At 42.7% G+C, this 22063-nt stretch overlaps 1 protein-coding gene across 1 annotated transcript in view; it reads right to left on the reverse strand.

Annotated features, from left to right (window-relative positions):
- LOC109030281 (ribonucleoprotein PTB-binding 1) overlaps positions 1–21729 on the reverse strand; it is an 89882-nt gene extending 68153 nt beyond the window's left edge. Inside the window, exon 1 of the mRNA XM_019041164.2 lies at positions 20436–21729. Within this exon, the coding sequence (XP_018896709.1) occupies positions 20436–20672 (237 nt within the window). The 5' untranslated portion in view covers positions 20673–21729. The remainder of the gene's footprint in view (positions 1–20435) is intronic.
- Positions 21730–22063: the final 334 nt, after the last annotated feature.

Genomic DNA, 22063 nt, shown 5'->3' on the forward strand with positions numbered 1-22063 from the left:
AGAACCGAAGTTTTTCGGATGTGAGAACCAAAGTTTTTCGGATGTGAAAACCAAAGTACTTCAGATGTAAGAACTTGGTTCGGATGTGTGATCCAAACCTCAGCAGCTGGACCTAAAGTGTTCAGATGCTAAATCCGAAAGCTTCAGAGATCCATATGACCTAAACTTCGGGTCCCACGCACAAAGTTTTTTTCTCCGTGTACGGAAAAGAGGAGATGCGAAAAGACATCCTCTATAATGCGGGAAAACAGAAAGACCCACGTTTTTAAACCCATAAACGTTGTCCCAGCAGCGTCTAGCGATCCAGCTTCACGTTGAATGACAGGAGCATCGTGGAACTGCGAGCGGTGATTGACAGCGGGTTCTACGGATCGCGGTTTTAGCGGGTGGGGGGGGGGGGGGGGGGCTTCTGGAGGGCGCGCGAACGAGGGAAGTCGCGGAAGGCGAAACAAAAAGCTCAACTGTTGAATGGGAGCGGCGCAATTGAAGGGAGGGGGAGCTAGGGTGATCGGAAGAGAGGGGACGGGGGAGTTGAACAACTTGTTGCGTCTCGGATTGTTGCGGGTGTACTGGTACTGCACTGCACACTGTGCTACACTCCACTGCACCACTGCGGCCATTATGTAGACTTCCGCCGCACAATAGGGTTTTGAGCCTTTTCCACTGAGCTGAAAAGTTTTCTCAGCTTTGACAAGCTTACATTGTACTGTGAGAGCTGGTAGAGATCGGATAATGCGTGAAGCGCGAGGGGTTGAGGACAGGGAGGCGACACGGTGCATTATGAGGGGTGAAGAACCCTGCAGTTTGAATTGAGGATACAACATGACCGAGTATCTACATTTCTACATGGAGAATTTAACTGAGAATGAGGATAAACTCCTTAAGTGAGGCACCACACCAATATTGTAGTCTGAACTTACAATTAGAGAGATTCTTTAGAGCTTTTTAAGGTCGTTTGAGACAAAACTAACTCAAGTATCTTTCTCTGGGTTCTTTAGAAAGTAATTTTGGCAAACATTTTTTTTCTACATAAAAAAAAGGAAAATCTTTCAGCTACTTTTGGAAAGTTGAACCTCGCGTCTTCTCATCAAATGAAAAAGAAAAATCCTGGGTTTTTCCTGAGTTTCCGGGTTATTTAAAAAAAATTTCTGGCTTAGTTTTTTGCTGCCTATCGCTATCATAAAATGGTACATTAGCAGACTCTCCTTTAACCAAGACCTACACCTACAGCATCACTGCAATCTGAACTTGGAGAGCTTTTTCAAGGTGCCCATTATTTTTTAACTTTGAAAGATCCTGAAATTTTCCCGATTTTTTCAGATATTTCAAAAAAAATTCCTGATTTTTTTCGTTTTGAAAATCCCTGATATTTTCCTGATTTTTCTCGACTCCTGGCACGGTAGGCAAAAAGTAGTAAGACTTTCTCCGCTGAGGAGATTCGCGTACCAAAAACTCTTGATAAAACGTCCGACTTTTCCGATTTTCCTGACTTTTTTCTGATCGGCCAAAATTCCTGATATTTTCCGGTTTTTCCTGATGCTAGACACCCTGTTGATACAAACTGAGGAAATGAAACTGGTGGTAGAATCGGGCTCATATTGTCCATTTTTTTCATACACTCTCGGCCATCTTTATTTCGCCGAGGAGTGACCCATCGAGCGACGGAACGTAATCGCCCGATATGCTTCTAGTTCATTGAATGCCCCCCGCAAACCCCGCCGTCCCCCCGAGACAGAGACTATCATCCTCCGAGACGGCCGGCGTCACTGCACTACTTAATTCAAACGATACGTGTCACGCAACTTTAACAATTTAGAGGAAACACAAGTGCGGAGAGTCGTAGTTTGAGACTTAATCAGGAGGGAGGGATACGCCTTCATCAAGACGGCAGGAGCTTTTCAGTCCTCGCTGAAGTATTTTCATGTCGGATTGTCGCTGATCATCTTGAAATATTCTTACACGGAAAAAAATAGTGTGCTGATTTAAATATTGCTAAAAAAAAGTGAACTGCAATAGTTGAAAAGTGAAGTTGACTGCAATATTTCAACGTAGATTTCACAAAAAAATTGCTACTTTTACCACTAATTTAAGCTGCTTTAACCATGGGGGTGGTTAAAGTATCACTATTTTCTTGTAAAATCTACATTGAAACGTTACGTCACTTTTTTTTAGCAATTGAATTGTTAAATCAGCAATTTAATTTTTTCCGTGAAAGCATATTCGAAGTCGCATCAAGTTAAGTAAGAGTTGGTTTAAAACTTCGTGTAAATTTAGCATTGGCGGATCCAGCGAATTGGAAACATCGTTCTACTCCATTTAAATCTGCGGAAATGTATCGATTCTTGGAGAGGCCAGGTTCGCCACCAAGAATCGATTATTTAACATAGGTTTAAAGGGGAGAATCAGGTGTTGCCAAATTGCTGGATCCGCCTCTGAATTTAGGCACGAATAGTTACAGGTGTGAGGAAATCTGTTACAGAGATCAATCATCTGAAGACTTTAAATCTAAAAATATTACAAGCAAACTTACAAAATGCTGCCGTGAGCATTGATATTTTCAAAATGTCAAGACCATGAAATTGAACTCACCTGCAACAAAAAGAAAACAAAAATCATGTTAAAATTGGCATTAATTATGGTTTAACATGGAATGAAAATTTTAGCTGAACAATAAGTCAAAACAGTCGTTTCTAACTATCTTTAAAAAAGGATAAGATCCATCGCCCCTCCCATACGCGATTATAAATAACGGCATTTTTTAAAAAATATTGAAATATTTATGTGCACATAAATATTTACCGAATGCTTGTAAATCTTATCCCAATGGTGGCATTGGTTAAAATTTTCCTACTGGGGTGAAACGGACTTGAAGTGCACATTATTAATCGGAAAATGGACAAGCGAGATTATTTTGGACTTCCGTCGAATATTTTTGTCATTGACACCTGTCCGGATGAGTAAAAACTTACTTTCTACCCTGATCGTTACTTGTCGGTTAAATAGCCTCAAATATTTGCAATTTCCCAGATTAAAGATAGAAATTGTGGACGTAGCGTTTACAGGAGCATGAAACTTTATTGACCGAAGAAGATGAATTACGGTCAATCTACCGTGAAGACTGAAGACGCTCCATTTCATGATGAAAAATCTTCGACGCCCGATGAAAAACGGGGAATTCTTGAAACATTTGAGTTGTAACCTCCTGACCAAGTTATATTTTCTTCGACAGGCATAAACAGTATGAGCACCTCTTTTTACTAAAATTCAATCTGGAGAATTGTGCCGATGCCATCACTGCTAACGTGTTCATTTCAATAACCCGTAATCTTCAGCACATAGAGATCCGACCCAAACACTGAAAACAATGTATTTCAAGCGGGGAAAAAACACTTAAAGAAAAAGAAGTTCGATCGAACGAGAAGAACGTCCGATATCCCGTACTGATCGAACTTCCCGGTTTGTCAAAGCAAAATGCCGGTCCGTAGGATCAAACTTTCATCAGTTCGAATTTGATCAAGGTGATTGATCTTGAGTGCCGAACTTTCGGTTCGTCAAATTGTAAATTTGGTTGGACAAATCGAAAGTTCGGTTCCACAAACCGGTCCGACAAGTGTACGATTTCGCTTGCATATATGGTCAACGAGTATTATAGGTCCTATATTTCGGATTTTAGTTCTAGAAATCAAAAGTTCGGTTTAACAAACCGAAAATTTGGTAAACGGAGAGTTCTTCTGACTAACTGAATAGTTGGATCATTACGAAAAACGGAAAGTTCTGCTCATACAATCGGCCTTTTTTTTCCAGCACCGTCTTCAAAGATAAATATCAAATCCAGAAACATGAAAAAAGAGCGAATCACTATGTAAGGTGACGAGAATAATAGTGTTGAGTCCACATTATTTCGCGAGGAGAGCAAAGCCAAAAATTTCAAATATATTCAACTTGAGTAAAACATGTTTTAGCTCTAACAAAACTATCTAAGTACGTCCAATTGTCTAGGGGCGTACTTGGCACAGCGACCACAGCGAGAGCGTGCCGGCCGTCGCATCGCGGTAGAACCGCCTCCGAAACTCCGTTCGGGTGACAGTGATCCACACCCAACAATTTAACTCAGTAAGCTGTCATGTACCACACTCGGCGTCGTCAAGCCCGCGGTCCGGGACACGGCGTGATAATAGCATTGCCGTGGTTCGGCGTCAATCAGGAGCCATGGTCAGGGCGCTCGCGGGTGCGGGAAGATGATGGATGACGACGAGGGGGGTTGAAATTAAGGGAGGGGGCGGGGGAGCAGAGCCTCTCCAGACGAAGGTGTGGAGTCGAGGGGCCTCCGACGGCCGGTCAACAGAGGCAGCCCCCAGAGCTGCCGATTTTAGGGCATGGGAACAGGTTGCTCGTTCGAAACGAAAAAGCAGCTAAATTTCATTTTCACTCGTAGGACGCAGGTTACGCTGGGTGTCTCGCTTTTAGGGTGGAAACTTAATATTGACCGCCCCTCGCTATTCCAGGTTTGATAATAGAAGTCTCTTCCGCCCTCCACTGAAATGATGAAGAATTCTCCAATATAAGCATATGACAGCGGAGCAGAGAGTGTCATTCAGCCGAAATTTTGAAAATTTCCTCAAGTTTCACTCCGGAAAGTAGAAAAGGACAATAAACTAAAAATTTTTTGAGACGATTTTTCTTCAATGTAATATTGCTGTCATTTTTGAAATGAAATTGTAAATTCATCAATTATGAGTAGGAGCAACTAAAAATTTGACAAATTTATGTTGAAAGGAACTATGTTTCATGCAAAACCTATGCACATGGTTCCTCTTAGCATAAATACACGCCCACTGTTCCCGAGACATCACAATTTTAAAAAATTTCCCGCAGAGGCTCCCCAACCCCCCGTCACAAAGGCAGCACCCCTACAAAAATTTCCCAAATCTGCCCATAACGTGGTCCTTGACTTCGCTAACAGCGTAAGATAATAAACGATGATTTCAACATTTTCCGATCCGGCTAGGACACAAACTACAGCTTCACGACGCGACAATGCTAATTCGCTAAAATGCGTCAACGCAATTTTTTCTTGACCCTAGGGGTATTCTTTCCTGGCTTACCCTCCTTTTCTCGGACTAGTCGAGAGGTAAGGAAAGATGACCCTGTAAGACTACCTTTCTACCCTCTCTCAAAATCGACCACAAGCTACTTGCTGCGTAGCTAACAGTAGAAACCAGCCACCGTCTACTTCCTTTCCCCGACGCTGGAATCGAAGAGGCAACGCGGTAGTACCGGCGGCCGCTGCTCCTCAACTCGGCACTGCCACGGTCGGATGAACCCTCCCCTGCCCCCCATCCCCCCCGGTCCCCCCGTCTATTACGTGGCCTTCGAGTTCACGGAATCCACTCCGCGCCGCTCCGGCCGGCCGAGTGTTACGTTGAGACTCTTGGTTGCATCCCGGCGGCGGCGACGCGACGGTCGGGGACCTGTGCCCCTGCCCCGTCGCGGCGCGGCCGGTGCGGTCGGTTGCGCAACCGAAATGGGTAATTCACGGTTGCACCGCGCGCGGCACGCTTGCTCCGCGACTCCGCGCTGACCCCGGACCGGCATCGTCGACCCAGACCCAGAACGTGTCCCCCTGCCTTTTTACGGCGCGGCTCGTCATACCGTTCGGTTCGATGACGTGACCCAGGTCCGAGGCGTGTGACGTCACGGCGAGGATACCGTAAAGAGGATTCGCACGGTTTTTGACCGGTCGGTCGGACGTTGGAACCGTTTGGGATCTTGATGATGGGTACGTAATGACGCAAGATCGTCCGTTGAGTCGGACCATGAGCGAAATGGTTTCAGACTTGCTGAAGGCTGAGCATCATTGAAAAGGAGGAAATAAAGGAGGTGAATAAATCAAGAGGACTAGCAGGAGAGTTTCATAAAATGCTAAAAGAGGCGCGGCAAAATTTATCAAAGCGGTCGAAATTTTCGCCGGTAGTGCTTGGGGCCTTGCGAGCAGTTCCATCTGGAATGGGGAGAGGGGGGGGGGGGTATGGGCCCTGCCCTCGTCCGCCTCTAGTCCCCAGACTAAAAATTGCCCCATCACGAACATCGCGTATCGCTATGAGCTCGCGGCGACCAGCTGCGGAAGACACTGAGAAATTTAAAAAAAAATTGGGATTATAACTTCTAAAGATTGAAGGATAGCCTAGAGAAAACACGGACTGTTTTAAAGGCAAAACCAGTACTTGTGAATGGACATTGAATGGACTCGGTACTTAAAAGTTGCCGGAAAACAAAATGGAAAAAAAAATTTAAATAAATAAATGCATTGCTAGCATATTCCTTCGGTGTCAGGCAGGGCATCTGCAATCTAAGGTATTTGTGATGCCAAATTCTCAGACTTTTAAGGCTGCTTATGCGACCCTTCGAGTGAAAAATGATGGGATATTGCTACCTAGGTGCAAAGAATTTCGACTGTAGGGTCGGTACCTAGAGTAGAAAAGCAGGGTTGACTTGTGCTAAGGACGGAATGAGATTAACCCCCGTGGGCTTTTTTAGGTTTAAAAAGAGAAAAAAGAACGAGTGAGAGTATCTGTTTGGATGGCGCCACAGAAATATATAGTTTCCCCTAATTTATTCATCTAACTGTGCGTGGAAAGCCGAGAAGAAACTAGTGGTGCAACTGCAACGGTAAATCTTATCCAGGTTGCCGCGTTGGGGACGGAAAATGAAAATGCATCCAGAGCATTACACTCCAGTTAAAGGTGAGCCCAACACCTTTAATTTCGGGTTAGCAATGATGAAAAAGGGATGCAATGATGCATTTGCACTGTTGCCGGTCTGAGTCGATGCTTACATTTTTCCGACGAACGCAGTCGCGAACGCGAGGTCGGGATGCTTCCGCAACCCTCCGATACCACCCGCAATACGCGTGATGCGGATGGTATCACAAGCGCCGTGCGATGGTACTGCGTATTGCCTAATTTGCGCCTTGACCGATAGCGCTTACGATCGTCCGAATTTGAAGAACGATTTGAACCGCAAATCCTCTCGACTTGGCGGCCGCGCGAGAAATCGAGCAAAGATAATGGAAAATTGGTCTAGAACTTCTCATTTCCGCAAGGATTTCGCCGCGGACTGTGTGGATTATTCAATGAGAAATTAGTTTGACTACCGCGTTACGATTCAGAATCGCGGGTGAGCATACTAAAACACGCAAGTGCTTCCTTATGTAGCACCCCGTTTACAGCCCATAGTAAATATGTACATATGTTAGAAATAAAATAAATAAATTAGAAAGCACAAGAAATGAAATTCGTGAGGAAGTTGTAGAGGGTTCTTGAAATTTTTGCAACATCAAGAAAATAAGACAGGTGAGATATAATTTCTGAGTTAAGACAAGTTCAGCAACCAGTGTAAAACAATGTCTTTTAGTTTGTTATCAATTGTTCACTGGAAAAAAACACAATGGATCCGGAGTCCAGACTCTTAAAAACATCGACAAGAAAAAGTACTCTTGATTCAATCAGAATCTAGCTTAAATCAAGAACCAAGCCTCTTAATTTAAGCGGATTTCGTTTTGATTCATGCAAAAATCCGATTGAATCAAGAGTATTTTTTCTTGCCAACGTTTTCAAGAGTCAGGACTCCAGATCCAATGTGTTTTTTTTTCCAGTGTTACCACTGAAATCTGTAACCTTGTTTGAAATTAAATTATGGCTTTTGTGATATCTACTTTGTGACCCTGACGATGAAGCGTTTGCTTCGAAAAGCTTCGGTCAAAGTTTGTTAATAAAATGTAAGTTTTTTTAAAGAAAAATTTTACTTTATTTCTAGCACTCGGCTACACTCCTATAATACCATAATACCATGAAGTTAAGAACAGAATGGACAAATTACAAAGCTGTATGCAATAGCTGGAAAAATGTTCCTAATAAAATTCCACCATAGGTCTAGTCGATGTATTTACCCTCGCATCATACATACGAACAAAATCGCAATAAGCCTTTCATTCTATCCCACGTCGAACATGCGGGCCGAGAAAACCGGAGCCTCGCGAAACACGACGAAGCCGAATGGAGGTTAGAGGACCCATAAACCTAGATTAAAATACGAGCAGGTCAAAATAACCTCCATGAATCATTCGCAGCAGTCATTTTCGTATGGATATTGAGTCGTTTCAGGAGGAGGGGGAAATTTCGTCCGCGATAAGAAGAAAGCTTAAAAGCTCTTTTGCGTGGCCTTTCATCCGAGCGGAGGGGAGAGCGGGCACTGTCATAGCAGGGCTTCACCAAAGCGATTCCTGTTCTCAATGGGAAACGCAAAGGCGCCCGGACCGTGAATTTATCGTCTTGTTTCGTGTTAAAATTGTCGGGACATTTAGCGGGGAGCGGAATTTATAATAAATGTAACGGAAGTCGCCCAGCGCCGACCGGAAAGTCGCGTGGACATGGCGATTGGCATCGTATCGCATGCTGGGGAAACCGAGGGTGCCACGACCGTCCTCTACGGAAAAACGCCGTATTAACATTCCAGCGTTGCCAAATTGCCCCCAATAAAATAACTCATTTCGCGGAAAATTACGGTCATTTTTCCTTGAAAGCACTAGTCGTCAGAGTAACAATTGCGAATCAAATTCCCTGAAAATTTCGAAGAAAAACATTCGCAAGTCTGTGAAAAAATTCATGTTTCATGGGAAACAATGCGGCAACATCCAAAAGCTCATGCGGCTTTTTACTCTAGCACGGCAATACACTCATGATATGTTGAGTAGAGGGGGATTTCCTACTACGAAACTAGAGCATTATTGCTTCACAAAATAAGGGGGAAACACGAGAGCTGACTTTTCCCAAATACTTCCGGCATCCAGAACTGCCCGGGACAACAAACTGAAAGGACGGATTGAACTACATTTTGCGATGAGGAACTACATTTTCCACCTCATTCATAAAAGTCCCAATCTGCATTAGGAAACTATTAACTAATGGCACATATCGACGGTGAAACTACCAAACCACGTATCTCGGTTTGCGACGTCGCAAACTTCCTGTCATACTTTATTTTTTAAATGAAAAACTACTTAACGTCCAGTCTTGAAAATTTTTGTGATTTTTCCTCTTCGTGCGGAGAAAATTCTGTGAAAAGTTCAAGGAATGATATTGATTTGGTTTACTTCAAAAAAATAAAATGTGAGCGTAGATTTTTAAACACCGCAAACGAGATACGTGGTTTGGTAGTTTCACCGTCGATATGCTGTTTCTACAATGAGCCAGAGGTTGTAGTTCCTAATTGTTGCAGAAGGTAGCTGAATGTCAAACTGCGCAATAAACTTCGCTAACAGTAATTTCTCGTGTATTAATTGCTTTCAATACTTTATCTGCACCCCTGAGCCCTGAAAGCTAAAACGGACGCTAAATAAAATCATAAAATTCCAAATTGACATGCAACGCCTCAACTTCGGTTATAATATTAGGGATTTCCTGCGACTTTTCCAATTTTTGTTTCCTAAAATCTTGACAAGTCATTGATACCAATAAATCACATTGACGCAACTTTCTTTTTTCGGCACTTCTGCTTGAAAATCAGATTAAATACTTAGAAAACATATTAAAGCTTCTTGATGAGTTAAATTTTCCTTTTAGAATAACCCATACAGATCTTAATTTAAACGCAAATAATCGAAATGACGGAGACAAGCAGGACCCCTAACCCACCGGGTCGATTCATCGATGGTTATCGATTAACCTCGATCGATAAATCCCTATCTCATTGTTAGCCATGCTCTTTATCGATAAAATCACTTAAGAACCATACAAAAATCTAGGCGCAGATTCACCATAATAATCCGCGACCCAATACACGATCTTGGGAAACGCGCGACAGACAAATTGTGTAGTCGCAACCGAGATACGCCAAAAGCACTACACAGCGGTCCAACATCCCGGGGTCGAATCGGCAAACGCAAGACACCAGGGTAGCGCGGGTGGCCGACTGGCGCCTCGCTCGGGGGCGCGCGGGGCTCTCAAGACTCGGGCGTCGCGACGCGGTGCGCCCCGGGAGGCACCGCGACGCTTTTTCAGCCCCCTCCGACGCGACCCGACGGCCGTGTCCACGAGCGCGCCTTGATAGATTGTTAAGTTTTATTGATAGCCGCCCGTCGCCGCCAGATCGCTGCGGACCCGCTGCGGTACAGCTTCGGTTATCTCTCCCTGCGACAACCCCGTAAGCCAATCGGCTGCAGGTCTCCGTTTCACCCCCTCATCCCCCGTCTCCCTCCCTTGTCTAATCCGGGCTGATTAAATTCTGAAATCTGCTACCCGTGTCTCGTGCTCGGCCCGATCTTGTTATGTACCCATTGACCGGCCGTAATTTATGGCCGAGGAACTTGCGGGGCAGAATCGAGGCGTGAACGATCGATTATCGATACATCCCCATTTGAAGCTGTGGTAAAGAATCGATTATTAAGGGGTCCGTTGCGAACACCCCGCTTATCGACCCTTTTTCCATAGGTTTAAATGGGGATCAATCTTATATATCGCAGAACAAGGCACGGCTCCGATCTGGAGCCTCGCGGTTCGTTAAGATAGTCTGCGACAGGGATGACTAATGGAGATTTCGCAGGATCTCCATGGATTGCGGTTTGACTAACGTAACTAGTGTAGCTTCTCAGCACTTCGACTGAGAGGGAAAATGAAATTCTCTCAGTAAGATTTCATCTTACGAAGAAAGGTGCGATTCAATGAGATAACATTTACAACTGCGGAGACCAGACTGCATAATCGTCGAGAAGAAGGCGCCTTGTCTAACAGCCTCCACATTTTAAGAACTCTTTTTTTCATCCAAAATTTTTAGCTTTTTGCTGTTTTCGGGGGAAAATCAATCTGTCTCAGAAAATAATTTGAATTAAAAATTAAATTATTCTGGCATCTTCTTTCTCCAAAGAGAACTCGGCGATTTTCTGCAACGCGTAGAATGTTCACACACACACAAAAAAAAAACCAACACAATTTAAACACGATCAGTTTCCTCAAGAAGTCCAACACAATGCGCTGATTTATGCAGTTTTTATCTTTTGAACACACAAAAATTCCACAGGTAATGAGGTAAAATTGGTATCAACTCCCAAAATGGCAGTTTAAGGGGGAAAGTTAGCCTAAGTTGTAACGGCTGCAAAAACTATCATCCCGTAAGTTCAACATGTTCACACGTTCGCCAGATTTTCCATATTATTCACCTAGACTTTCTTTAAAATTTTCCACCAATTTCAAAAGTGATGACATTTCTCATGCGCCCACTCAGACGTGTGATCGGGCATCATCTCTGCCGTGCTGAGGAAGAAAGCCGTATGAACATTCGAGAGTTTCCAAATTTTCTTTGATAAAACATGTAATTTTGACGACATTCATGCATATTTTTCCTTGAAATTTTCAGATATTTCAGATTAAATTCAGTGCAAAATTGTCTGAAAATTTTAGAATAAAACATCTACAATTTTCCTAATGAATTCGATTTTCATCGGAGGAAACTTGGCGACGTCTGAAGGTTCATACGGCGTTCTTCCTTAGCACGGCAGATCTGCACCCCAGTAGAATCCAACAGGGCGCAATAAGTCTCTCCACTGGGGGGTCGTCCATAAATGACAACAGGCTTTTCCCGATTGTTTGGCCCCTCCCTCCCACCTACAAGTCATTTATGAACGACCCTTGACAGGACGAGCATTTTCCTCATCATGACGAGAAACTATCAAGGAAACGACTCTTTTTCCGGTAATGAATCCAATTTTTCTTTTCCCCGTCTATGGGTCGGTTTCCTAGCAAATCGCGAGCGATTCCCCTCGTCGGCACGGGAGCGTTCCACCGTTCCTCCATCGGCGGAATAAATGGGACGGAACGGAGGAGGCTGGCGCGGAAAACGGGATTAAAGGAATGGCATTTGGCGGAATATTAAAATCTCCATCTCTCGCGAGCTTCGGCGGTTGGCGCGCATTCCACGCCGGCGACGCGACGCAGCTTTGAGGCCGCGGCGCCCCGTGCTAAGGAAAAACGCAGTATAAACACTCAAATGTTGCCAAATTTATCTCTATACAATACGAATTTATCCGCGAAACTTGCGGGTTATTTCCTTTGAAACTTTCCAGAGAATTTTAATTGCGACTGGGTCTAACAAACCTGAAAATATCAGGGGAAAATACATAGAACTCTCTTCGAGAATAATTGATTTGCCGGGGGTGATTTGGCAACATTGGAGTGTTCAAATGACGTTTTTCCGAAATAACACGGTATAATATCCCAGTCCGGGGCCCAGAATGCTGGTGACTCGAGGCGTGGAATGCAAGGGACGGGGATTCAATCAGCAATGCCCTTCTCGGCGTTGAACCCTCGCAGCGTTCGCACCATGAAAACCGCCCGCATGTACGACCAGCTTAACAATTGAGCCATTGTGAGGACCAAGAATAAATTGAGCCACCTTTGGAACAAACAACGTATGATCTTTGCAACGGTGCTCGGATTGTATAGATTCTTTTTAAATTTGCAACTTGAGGATAAAGTGAGTTCGGTTCGAATTAGGGCCCGAAAATGTCCGATACTTAAACTCCTTTTTCTATGAAAATTATCAGTACATAAGAGCATCTGGTTTGCCGCACTTGCATATGAAGTTGCACAATCTGAGCAACGCTGCAGATCGTATACGTCGTTTCTTCAAATGGTGGCTCCGTCACACCCTAGCTGATACTATCCCTGCGACGTGGTAAGGGTAGTTGAACTGTTGTAAACTTTGCCTATTACTGAGATGAGTTTTCTGCGGCTTCAGATTACTAGAGTTTTCTTAACATTCTCGGGGTTTCCTCACATGGTTTCTCCTAAGTTTTCCCACACCTCTACGGTACGAAAAGCTAACTCGAGACACCAAAGTTGTAAAATGCTAAATTCGAGAATCTTGAATCAAATGACAGGAACCGCCGTAATTTAGATGCCTATCCGTAATCAAACTACGATTTTAAAACTGCAAACATTTATAGTTCCTCTTGGGTTCGACATTCAATGGCGTATTTCTTTCCAAAAACACCCCTTGGATTGTGGTATCAATGACCCAACTTAAGTATTTCGTTTACCAAGGTCCTCTATCCTATGGACGGGCACATTTAGATCGCATTTAGCAAAATGGAACCAGCTCGATTACAGTGTTGTAAAATTGTTGCGTCTTCATAATTATCTAAAAAAGTTCCTAGAACAGCAAGCTTTGGCATCCCACCAAAACAGTGTTAATTATATAGGAAAATAATTAAGTTAACTTTAACACTGTGCAAATATTTTGTATTTTTAAAAGAAAAGGAGTTTCACGACTTTGAAAACACCGTCATACGGCGCTGGTTCCTTTTGGCTAAATGCGATCCGTTGATCCTCAATCTTTAAACAGAGTCGCATGATACAGTCAGAAAATGCTACAAAATATGCTTCACTGGAAAAAATCACATTGGATCTAGAGTACAGACGCTTTAAAACATTGACAAGAAAAAGTACTCTTGATTCTATCAGATTTAAGCTTAAATCAAAAGGAAATCCGCTCAAATTGAGGCTTGGTTCAAGCAATTTTGATTTAGGCAAAAATCCGATTGAATAAAGAGTATTTTTTCTTTACGACGTTTTTAAGAGTCTGGACTGTGGATCCAATGGTTTTTTTTCCAATGTTCCAATCGCTGACTCCTTGATGATCCTCTTCACAGCTTCCCACAGACTCCCTGAGCGCTAACTCTGAGAGGGCGAGGCGGTGGGCTGGAAGGCTCTCCCCGCAAAAAAGATGCGCTGCGGGGGTTGCTAGACTCCGGGGGACGGGGGATGAAAAGCGAAGAAGAAGGATGATGCAGACAGGAGGAGAGGCACCTGTTGTTGCACGTCAAACGGCCCGAGGAGCGAGGGCGAAGGGTGGGAGCGCGGGGGAGGCGTTAGTCATGGTGGAAGACCAACAGGTTCCCCCGGTTCCCCGAGGGGAAACGGGAATGGCCTCGCATGCAACACTGTCACATCGAGCGTGAATACCTGGACGTCCCGCCATCCCGCCAAACCACCCTCCTATCTAGATCGACTGCCAATATAGGGCAGATTCAGATTATAAATGAAGAAGGGTCGCTCCCCACGACCCTTTTCTTCTTCAGTCTCCTGCGTGCCGATTATTGAAATTGATAGACAAAGCTATAGACAAAGATCACAAAAGCGATATGGAGGGAACCTATTGGTGGAAGCTGGTGGTTACAATGGACAAAGGCAGTAGGAATAGACTAACTAACGGCAACCCACGAGAAACCCGACAGTTAGTCTATCATTTTCTCCCTTAGTCTATAAGAACCACACATTTCAACCGATAGGATCGCTCCATACCCCCCATGTCTTCTTTGTCTATAGCTTTGTCTATCAATTTCAATAATCGGTCCGCAGCGGGCCACCGCTTCCACCGATAGGATCCCTACGCATCCCTTTTGTCCTCATTGTCTATAGCGTTGTCTATCAATTTCAATAATTGGCCCGCTGAGGTATGCGGGTACTGTGATTTTTTATTAAGAGGGTAACTCAGAACAGGGAAGCGCTTCTGCATGTCATTGAACGCAGGAGAAACGGCTGAATTTAATTTTCGTGCAACGGTTCAAATTTTTGCAATGACCCAAAAACATGAATGGAAAACTGTATGGTACGTCAGCGTGAAAAGCGGTTAAGTTCTGCTCTCTACAAACTGTCAGCGGTGCCTTAGTGCTTGCTGTTGTATGAGATTACAAAAAGTTCGGTGTTAAATAGATTTTTCAGAGACATCCTGGTTACGAGGGATGTTGCGACTTTCCTTTGAAGAGAAAACTTTCTTATGTGATTTTGGTTTAGCAACTTGATGGTGTGAATTTTACATCAGCATGACAAACTCATTTGGCAGACAGTACAAAAATAAATCCAAAGGAAGTTACACGAGCCACTACTTCGCTTAAGCGATTCTATCGAGTGCAAAGAAACTGATTCTAGGTATAGAAACATCTTAGTTAAGTTTTGGGCGCATTGAAAAATCCATCCAGAATAAACCCTCACTGGAAAAAAAAAACACATTGGATCTAGAGTCCAGACTCCTTAAAAACATCGACAAGAAAAAATACACTTGATTCAATCAGATATAAGCTTAAATCAAGAACAAAACCTCTTAATTTGAACGGATTTTCTTTTGATTAAAGCTTAAATCTGATTGAATCACGAGTCCTTTTACTGGTCAATGTTTTTAAGAGTCTGGACTCTAGATACAATGTTTTTTTTCCATTGCTCAGTACGAAAAAAGGGACCTCCAGAGGGAAAAATCAGGGGCACAGGTGCCTTTCTGAGTTCATTTGCAAAGCCTATGTTTATAACGGCTGATGGCGCTAAAGAATATACTTTTTAATTCTTATTTCAGTTGAAACATTAATTCATTCTTAACCTGGCAGAGTGCTGGATACCGTGATAATTAAATATGTACATAAAGTGGGCACGAATTCAGTACGATTTTACGGAAGAACTATGAGACAAACTTGTACTAAATCTACTTCATTGAAAATTTAGATAATAAAGTGGACAAAAAATAAATCAATGAGGTTGGTTACATTTTCTTTGCCGAGGAGAATTCGTTCAAGAGCGAAAAATTACCAAAACATGACTAAAATTCTTTCCCCGACCGACTGATAAAATTACATATTCAATTCCTCCAAGAGGTCTAGTGGCTGACCTTCCGACGATTTAAAATACATACTTTGAATCCCAATAACAAATCGTGAGATAGTTCCGACATCGCTCGTGAAAACCGCGGGTGAATTTTTGCCCGTGGCTATGTGGCAACAGTGCAAGGTATTCCGTGGAAAGAAAGAAAAGGAGTGCATGGAGAGGAATCTTTTCAAATAAAAAAAGAAGCTACTAGCCAATCCAAAAACATCACCTACGCTATTCCCGCAGCCGCCGAACAAAGAAGTGATCGCAAGTGATCGTTGCCGGGTTTCCGGTTGGAGGAAATTCCACGGCACCAAGCCCACAGCAGACACGAAATGCCAATGGTCGAAGACCTCTACAGCCAAAAAATATTTTTCAGACAATATTATTCAGACTAGGAGGGGGAGAGAAGGGAAAAATTAAATATTGATCCTGACTCTCGTTAAGATCAAACAAGACTCCCTCTTTGTTAGACCCAAATTTACAAACGGCTAAATGATCGAATTCTCGTGAGAATCAAATCGTCTCTTTCTTAAGAAAATCCCCCTCCCCCCCCCCCCGGACATCACCGAAAGATTGACAAAATGGCGAATTTACTATCATCATGATCCGAAGCTTAGCTGAACCTCGTTGCATTTATTGAAAACTGAGAATAAGTTGTCTTGCTCTTCAAAATTTTCTGAGATTTACCGGTTTAGAAGCAAAATACAATAAAATTTCACGAAAAATGGCAAGTTGAGGGAACCCACCTCCCGTGCAAACTTTCTGTTCGAAACTTTCTAAAAATTTAGTACAATCCTAAGATAACGGCCATGAAAATAAATATTCTACTTAATGAGAGACGAAGAGGAAACTCGACATTTGCCCGGTTCCTAAACCTAAGGCAATCCAACATCCTTAGACCCCCCATCCCCCACCAATTTCCGTCAAGACCGGCCACCCCACAATAAGTATGCCATCTTAAAAAATCAAACACCATTAATGACTGGGCGAATCAATGCCCGTGGAAACAGCTGAAAAGTACAAAACCGGCACCACGGTAAGCGAGGGAGGAAGCGTATAGGTGGTTGGTGGCCGTAACTTTACGCGGGTCCTTGGCCATTCCCAGCGTCCGGTGGCCCCTTCCCGTTGCGGCCGGCCCCTGCCGCATGGAATGACATTTCAAGCCGCCGATCGGCTAGCAGGGACTTTCCTGGAATGCCGCAAAAAATGCGCATCGGCTCAAAATGCATCTCGGCCATCGCTGCGCTTTAAAGGGAATTTTCCTTGAACGGCTTCTCGCCCGTGATAAAAACAAAGTCTACAAAAAGCTTGATTGAACTATTGAAGCCTCGATACTAGTATATGCGCTTATTTTCGAAAACTTTTCCGTGCCTCTAAGGAGGTTCTGTGGCTGAGGTCCATCTTATTTAGGGACCAGACTGCGGTTGAGGTATCACATCCCCTAAAGTCCTAGAAAAAAGCGAGACAAAATCAAATTCTTAGGATAACGTCCTGATCGTCCTGCCCTGCAAATTCACAACCGAAAGCCCCCCCCCCCCCCCCCTCGCCCCTTAAAAAACAAACCAAAATTTTTTTTCAAATCAAAAGAACCACATTCTGAAATTACGTAGGTGAAGCGGAGGAAGGAGGCATACTGCATCCTTTATGAAACGTCTGAACAAAGCCGCCGCCCCCCCCTTCCAGATGAAAAACATGGCCATAGCTCATTTGCTTGATACATACTTTTAAGGGATAGCGTCGGAGGGGGGGGGGGGGGGGTTTCCCTCGGAAAAATACCGAAGTAGAAATGAACCAAAATCCACACCCTCTACACGTGACGTCCCGATTTCGAAAGCTACGCGTTTCGAGTGAGATTGCGCAATCACAAAAAAAGATTTGCAAAATAATTGAATAATCCTGTTCTTATTATCTCATCACGTGACTGGTACGTGCAAACCCGCAGACTTTCCTCCTCGGAAATTTCCCGGTTCTCATTTTTCAAAAACAATCCCTTCAGACAATAGAAACGGGTCCATTGTCCCGAACTACACAAAAAGGGGTGAGCAGGTAAAGGGTCAAAGCCCATTCGGAAATTTTTCCCATTTTCAGTTGAAATCGAGCATGGGCCCCCTGCGGCTTGATATCAGTTTAACTTTAGAACAGTCTACGACTGCAAAACGCGAAAGTTCCCTGATTTACGCGACTGTAACAACGAAGATTAACATCTCTCAGACGCCCGTCTCTACCCTTACATTAAAATTTTCAAAAATTACCCAGACCGGGACTTTCGGAAGATTTCTCGAGGACGCGACAGTATGTGCGGTAAGTCTGCATTGATTTTCACCTTACTTTACAGTGAGATTATTGAAAGGACGCGAAATAGCTCGTAATACGTAAAGATCGTAAATCAAAGGTTCAAGAAACCCATTATTCACAAGCGCTAAATTCTCAATTCAACTCAGCTTATGAATACTCTCAGCTTGCTATTGAAATAATCTATTAGATACAGAAATTCAAGCCGTGGAAAAAATCGTAAAAATAGTGAGATAACCATAAAGTTCTGAGCAGTCCTGATTTTCCTGTTCTCGAATTTTTTTTTTTTTTTTGTAAATATTTCTGAATACATTTACTTACTTCTACCAACAATTTTTTTTTTTTTAAATTAACCCTAGATCAAAACCAAAGACAAGCACATAAGTTAACTTTTATTCTTAGGTGCTGGGTAAACCCCAGAAATCTTAGCAGAGTAATACGTAAGGATTCCCATGACAGACGGCGGCAATCCTACATACTTAACTTTAAAGTCTCTTGCATACACGAAAAAGCAAAACTAGACTTTCTTCAGACGGTATCAAACTAAAAATTTGTTCAAAAATAACGAATCTTTTTCGTTTTTGGCAGCAAGGGCAGTGCCCACGAACTTAAACTCATTTCCCATTTTGGACAACATTCAACCGATGAGCCCCTCGCACAAATCTAGCTCGAAGAAAATTCTGGTTTCATCTCCCAACCTGAAATCTAAACCTGGCCGTTTCGGCAGAAAATTGCCAACAATTAAGATTCGACCAAATAGACTAGTGTCAAATTCCTGCTCCTTTCTCGGTTAATTTTTAAATTGTTCATAGATTCTGATTCCAGCCTAGCACACCCAAGACAATAGAATCCCACCTCAGAAAACCTTTCGATGATGGCAGGCAAACTCCATAATTTCAAAGGACCAAGGATCAAAATTAACATAGAACCCAAAACAGGAGCTACATTTCAAGAAGTCAAGTTAGTTTTCTAACTGGCAACGGATCCTTGTGGCAAGAAATCCAACGCGGTCCTCTTCATCAGAAAGCACTCAAACTTTTTCAAAGAATAACAGAAAATCGAACGTGGTCGAATGTGGATGATTTTCAAAGTCTCGCACCTTTAGAGGCACGAATGAAAAGGGGCATAGAACAGTTTCAAATTGACGAACTAGTTGCAATATGCAATACAGGAAAAAAATCTTGACAACCATTTCATAATAATGAAAAGAGTAGTCGACTAAAAGTCAAAGGCAATTGCAAAAAGTTTAATAATAACGCGTTCCCGAGTTTAATGAATTTTTCAGCGCCAGCCACGAAATAATTTTCCGGTTTGATCGAAGCTACGAGAGTCTTGAATTGCATTCCCTAACCGTATGCGAATTAATTAGAGATTCCTGGGAAATACTATCCGGAAAAATGTGTTATGAGTTTCGAAAAAGGACTTCTAGAGCTCTGGCCAATCTATTTGATTTCAAAATCCCTTTGGTTTTTTGGATACTCAAGTCCTGTGGGTAGAAAACCCCGAGGATGAATTTAGAGACCATCCTTCTGGACCCCCATCTACTACTTCAGAAGATACTAAACGAAAAATTTTGAAAAAGCGAGACCACCCTAATGAAAACAGAACTTGCTGAAGATTCCTAAGCACGGCATTTGAAAGTTTCTCAGAGTTTTAAAATCTCTACCCTACGTATTCAAATGTTGTTAACTTTCAAAATGCATCCCTTCAGAGGAGAAAAAAGTATTCTGAAATAAAACGGTGAAACAGAGGCTCAATTAACTTTGATAACGCACACCAAATTAGATACAGCCCACTTCTTGATGAAAGCTTTAAAATAACAAAGTACATAAGACCTCAAGACAAGGGAAGGGTTGGAACGTCGAACACAAAGACATTACATCTACCTCGAGCTGACTCCCTTCAACTTGAAAGAAAAAACTCTGACCGTTGAACAAAGGCAAAGCCTCGGAACTACTAATACTCAATCAAAAACGTAATGAAAATACATTAAAAGCTTCAGGGTGATCCGAAAGATTCACCGAGGTGATGAAACGAAACATAAAACTCGCAAAATGTAAGAAAACGAGGAGGGACGAAAAACTCGCGCCCGAAGACTTCAAAAAAATTTTACAACAAAATGGGGATGAAATTTTCGAGATCGAGTCATAAATGAATGATTTGTTGATATGAAGGCGATCGAGCAAAGGAACTTGGAAGATTCGGTAAAGTAGGCGAGCAGAGCAGAGAAGCAACAGGCTTGAATGAAAAACCTGCCCCTTGCAAAGGCGGTCGGTTCGTAACGGAAAATTCAAATCTAAAAGTACGTTAATGTTGCGAAACTAGTAGTTCTGGAGGAAGGAAGAGTCAGTAACAGAATCGAAATAATATAGTAATGAAGGTAATGGTTGGGTGAAAATCTGTGAAATAAGATAAGAGATTCAAATTATATAATAATATGCAAAGGTGCAGTACCTCTTCTGTGACATCTCTGGGAAGATGCTTGATCAGCAGCTGTCTGTTGAGATGAAACTGATGCTTCGCTCGAAGAATTTCCTTCCGGATTTTCTCCTCTGGTTCATCATCATCCCAAAAGGCTTCCGTGCTAGCCGTGGCGAGGATTTGGGAATCATCCCAAAACTTGTGATCATCACTTTTCAACAGGTTACCACCAAAACACGCCAACGAAATGTTGTCTGGTTCTGCAGACATAATGAAAAACTGAATTAACTAAAGGCGTCGTCAGAACTGCACTAACGAACAAACACATAAACGCACTAATAAGCAGAAGAATCAACACACACGGGCATCACACAAGCAAACGCGAAACCGAATAACTGTTGAACGCCATGGTACTTATTTCAAAATCACAGCGAATCTCTTTGTTTGGGAGCGGGCGAACTACCGGCGCACGAGGGAGAATCAACACTGGCTCGGAGCGGAGCAAGAGGCAGGATTCAATCGCAGGAGCGGGTGACCGTTAGTTCAAGAGCCTCACTCATCACTCGGCCGATGGTGGCGCTCTCCCGCAGCCAACGCTCGAACTTCGCTTCATTCATCAATGAAAATAATACTACTATTTTACTACGACTCTTGTGTGTCAAAATGATAATTAATTAGTGCCTCTATTTTTTATGAAGTGTCACAGCGATAAGAGATTAGGAGCGTATATCAACGAAGAACTTGAGGCACTATTTTTTTTTTCAGTGCTTGATGTTCCAACTGCTTTCAAAGGCAGCCCTATATCCTTCCTTCAATTTTATGTATTTTTTTTTTAAATTTTGGTTTTGTGCTAAATTCGAAGATGAGAACGGACGAATCATCTGATAAATGAAACTTACTACTTTACGTAATCATATATTTTGTCAGGACTCTTCAAAAACTAAGTTGTACCTAAGTTTTTCATTGTCATCTAGATGAAGGAAATTGGAAAATTGTAAAGAATAATTGAGCCTTTCAGTGCGCTCTGGAATGATCCATTGATTTTTTTTTTTTGTTTCCTTAGAAGGTTGTATTTTGTATGTCCACCTTTGAAAATATGAAAATAAAGGTTTTTAAACAGATTTTCTTTTGGTTTTTGATTATTGCTTTCATTATACCCTGTCTCCGCCTCTCTAACTGTACCAGTTGCGTCATTGGGGAGGGGGACAAATGCTCCTCCCTCTTGCGTCTCAGAAAGCGCAGATAGAAAAAAGGAAAATGGATAAAAGTTACAAAAACTTGATTATTTTTAAACCTTTCCTGATAGGTTAGTAATCATAGCGCGAGAGAAGCTTTCGTTGTCATGCAAACGTGAAAGAAACAAGCTGAATTATTTTGACGACAAAAAAAGTCATTCCCCCCCCCCTCCTCCTCCTCCAGGTTTCGATGAAAGACGCCAGTGAACTGTTCCATAGGTTTTTCTCTACTACTATAGGTATATTCTATTGGGTACATACTTATGAAAGGTCCAACCGACTTTAAAATTGACAGGACTTTATGAACTCCTTGCCAGGAGTAGAGGTATTACGGACTAGTTTTTCCTTCATTTGGTTTTGATTTTACCGGATATAAAAGCTTTAGGACAGCTTCAAAATTTGTCAGTCTTGGTCAGTCCTTCGGTT

Source organism: Bemisia tabaci, chromosome 8 (assembly GCF_918797505.1).
Source record: "Bemisia tabaci chromosome 8, PGI_BMITA_v3".
Taxonomy (NCBI): Eukaryota; Metazoa; Arthropoda; class Insecta; order Hemiptera; family Aleyrodidae; genus Bemisia; species Bemisia tabaci.